Below are 2,935 nucleotides of genomic sequence, written 5' to 3'. Positions count from 1 at the left end.
AAAAATTTGTAAAATAGAAAATATTAGTAAATCCGAGTTGTATCGAAATCGGAAAAAATCGAAGTTGTTTTTTTATTTTTCTATTTACGATACGCCTAATTATTTACGATACGCAAAATAAATTTAGGTCGACAGGACTTAGTAATTCAACTTGCTCTTAAAAGTGGAAAACCAGATTACTTACAAGACTGGAAACCAAATGGCTTTTTATACGAATTAAAAATTCATTTATGCGTTGTAACTTATGCCTTACCTTATTAAAATTAAGTAGTTAAAAACCATCAAAATGCCCATAATTACACGAATACAAATGCACAACGTGATCGTATTAAGTATGCTTAATGGACTAAAAATGATTGCATAATTAAATACGACTAAATTAATGATTGCATAATTTATATATTTTATTACATTTATAGTACACATGTAAAAATAAATCTACAATAAATATAAATAGTTGAATTTAATAAATACATTTAATCTACTTCTTCTATAGTTGGTCCACCGGAACTAGCTTTAGAGCCACTCCCTGGCATACCACCTGGCATACCACCTGGCATACCACCAGGCATACCACCACCAGCTTGATAAAGCTTCGTAATAATAGGGTTGCACACTTTTTCAAGTTCTTTTTGTTTATGCTCATACTCATCTTTTTCGGCAGTCTATAACGAATAAAATATGACATACTAAGACGCATATAACGATTAAAATATGACATACTAAGACGCATATAGGAAAGAAAAAAATCTACTTCCATAGATTTAAAGAATTGATACTTAAAATGCATGTATTAAAATTAGAAAATTTTAAGAAAATTTAAGAACAGACGGCTCACCTGATTTTTATCAACCCATTCTACCGTTTCATTGCATTTTTGAATAATTGTCTTTTTATCTTCTTCGCTAATTTTTCCTTTAACTTTTTCATCCTCAACAGTTTGTTTCATATTATAACAGTAGCTTTCCAAAGAGTTCTTTGCTTGAACTTTATCTCGCTGAAGTTCATCATCGGCTTTGTACTTTTCAGCTTCTTGCACCATCCTTTCAATATCTTCTTTAGAAAGCCGACCTTTATCATTAGTTATTGTAATTTTATTTTCTTTTCCAGTACTTTTGTCTAGTGCAGAAACATTTAGAATTCCATTAGCATCAACATCAAAAGTAACCTCGATTTGAGGAACACCTCTTGGAGCAGGTGGAATACCTGAGAGTTCAAACTTGCCCAGGAGGTTATTGTGGGCTGTCATACTTCTTTCTCCCTCAAAAACTTGGATTAAAACTCCAGGTTGATTGTCTGAATACGTCGTGAACACCTGGGAATATTTAGTCGGAACAGTAGTGTTTCTTTTAATTAACGGAGTAAATACTCCACCAGCTGTCTCAATTCCAAGTGATAAAGGTGCGACATCAAGAAGTAATAGATCTTGAACGGCTTCATGTTTATCACCGGCCAAAATAGCTGCTTGAACAGCGGCACCATAAGCAACAGCTTCATCCGGATTAATTGATTTGTTGAGCTCTTTCCCATTAAAAAATTCCTGAAGTAAACTTTGCACTTTTGGAATGCGAGTTGAGCCACCAACCAAAACAACTTCGTGGATATCAGACTTTGAGAAGTTTTGACCGGTACTGTTTTTCCCTGCATCTCTAATAGCGTCCGCAACAGGACCTAGAGTACCTCTAAACAAATCGATGCATAACTCTTCAAAGCGTGCGCGTGTGATTGATGTGTAAAAATCAATACCATCAAACAAAGAATCAATTTCAACACTTGCTTGAGTACTGGCTGAAAGTGTTCTTTTAGCTCTCTCGCATGCTGTTCGTAAGCGTCGCAGAGCTCTTTTGTTGGAGGAAATATCTTTCTTATGTTTTCTTTTAAATTCATCAACAAAATGGTTGACAAGACGATTATCAAAATCTTCACCACCAAGATGAGTGTCACCTGCAGTTGATTTTACTTCAAATATGCCATCTTCTATCGCAAGAATAGAAACATCAAAAGTTCCGCCGCCCAAATCAAAGATAAGCACATTTTTCTCCGTTCCAACTTTTTTATCGAGACCATAAGCAATGGCAGCTGCAGTCGGTTCATTGATAATTCGCAAAACATTCAACCCAGCAATAACTCCTGCGTCTTTAGTTGCTTGACGTTGAGAATCATTAAAGTAAGCTGGTACAGTTATGACGACATCTGTGACTTTTTTGCCAAGATACGCATCCGCTATTTCCTTCATCTTTAGCAGCACCATGGAGGATATCTCCTCTGGGTAAAATGATTTCGTTTCTCCTTTAAACTCAACTTGAATCTTTGGCCTAGATCCATCATCTATAACCTGTAAGTAAACCAAAACGCAATTCAGATTTTGTACTAAATTTGTATCTACAAATAATCGAAATTAAAGAAAACTAGCAGATATTGTTTATTAGTAAATAAAAATCTAGCAAGGTTATTGTTTAGATTTCTCTTGGTTTAAGAGAGCAACAACTTACATTAAATGGCCAATGTTTTCTATCTGAAGTGACCGATGGATCGTTGAATTTTCTACCAATCAATCGTTTTGCATCTACAGAAATTTTTACATTAATGGTTGTTATTTCTCAAGACAATCAATTAATCTAAAGTTTCTAATTAATAAAAAAAAGAGCTATAAATGAATAACTATTATAACGCTCACCAAACACTGTGTTTGAAGGGTTCATAGCAACTTGATTTTTGGCTGCATCTCCAATTAATCTTTCAGTGTCGGTAAATGCAACGTAACTTGGAGTAGTGCGATTCCCTTGCTCGTTAGCAATTATTTCAACTTTTCCGTGTTGGAAAACTCCAACACAAGAGTAAGTTGTCCCAAGATCAATTCCAATAGCTGGTGCTTTAGACATTTTTTGTATTCGAAATAATTTATCTGCTCCTTTTTTTCTCTCTTCTTTGACGG

At 34.5% G+C, this 2,935-nt stretch overlaps 1 protein-coding gene across 1 annotated transcript; it reads right to left on the bottom strand.

Annotated features, from left to right (window-relative positions):
- Nucleotides 1-383: 383 nt before the first annotated feature.
- LOC100203304 (heat shock 70 kDa protein) lies at nucleotides 384-2,935 on the bottom strand. Its single transcript, NM_001309695.1, is given in 4 exon segments — nucleotides 384-665; nucleotides 839-2,335; nucleotides 2,493-2,566; nucleotides 2,678-2,935. Coding segments are annotated over 4 exon segments (1,965 nt in total). The 5' UTR covers nucleotides 2,883-2,935; the 3' UTR covers nucleotides 384-476.

The sequence above is a fragment of the Hydra vulgaris genome, chromosome 01, assembly GCF_038396675.1.
Source record: "Hydra vulgaris chromosome 01, alternate assembly HydraT2T_AEP".
NCBI classification, from domain to species: Eukaryota; Metazoa; Cnidaria; class Hydrozoa; order Anthoathecata; family Hydridae; genus Hydra; species Hydra vulgaris.
This window is presented reverse-complemented; position numbering and strand designations above follow the sequence as displayed.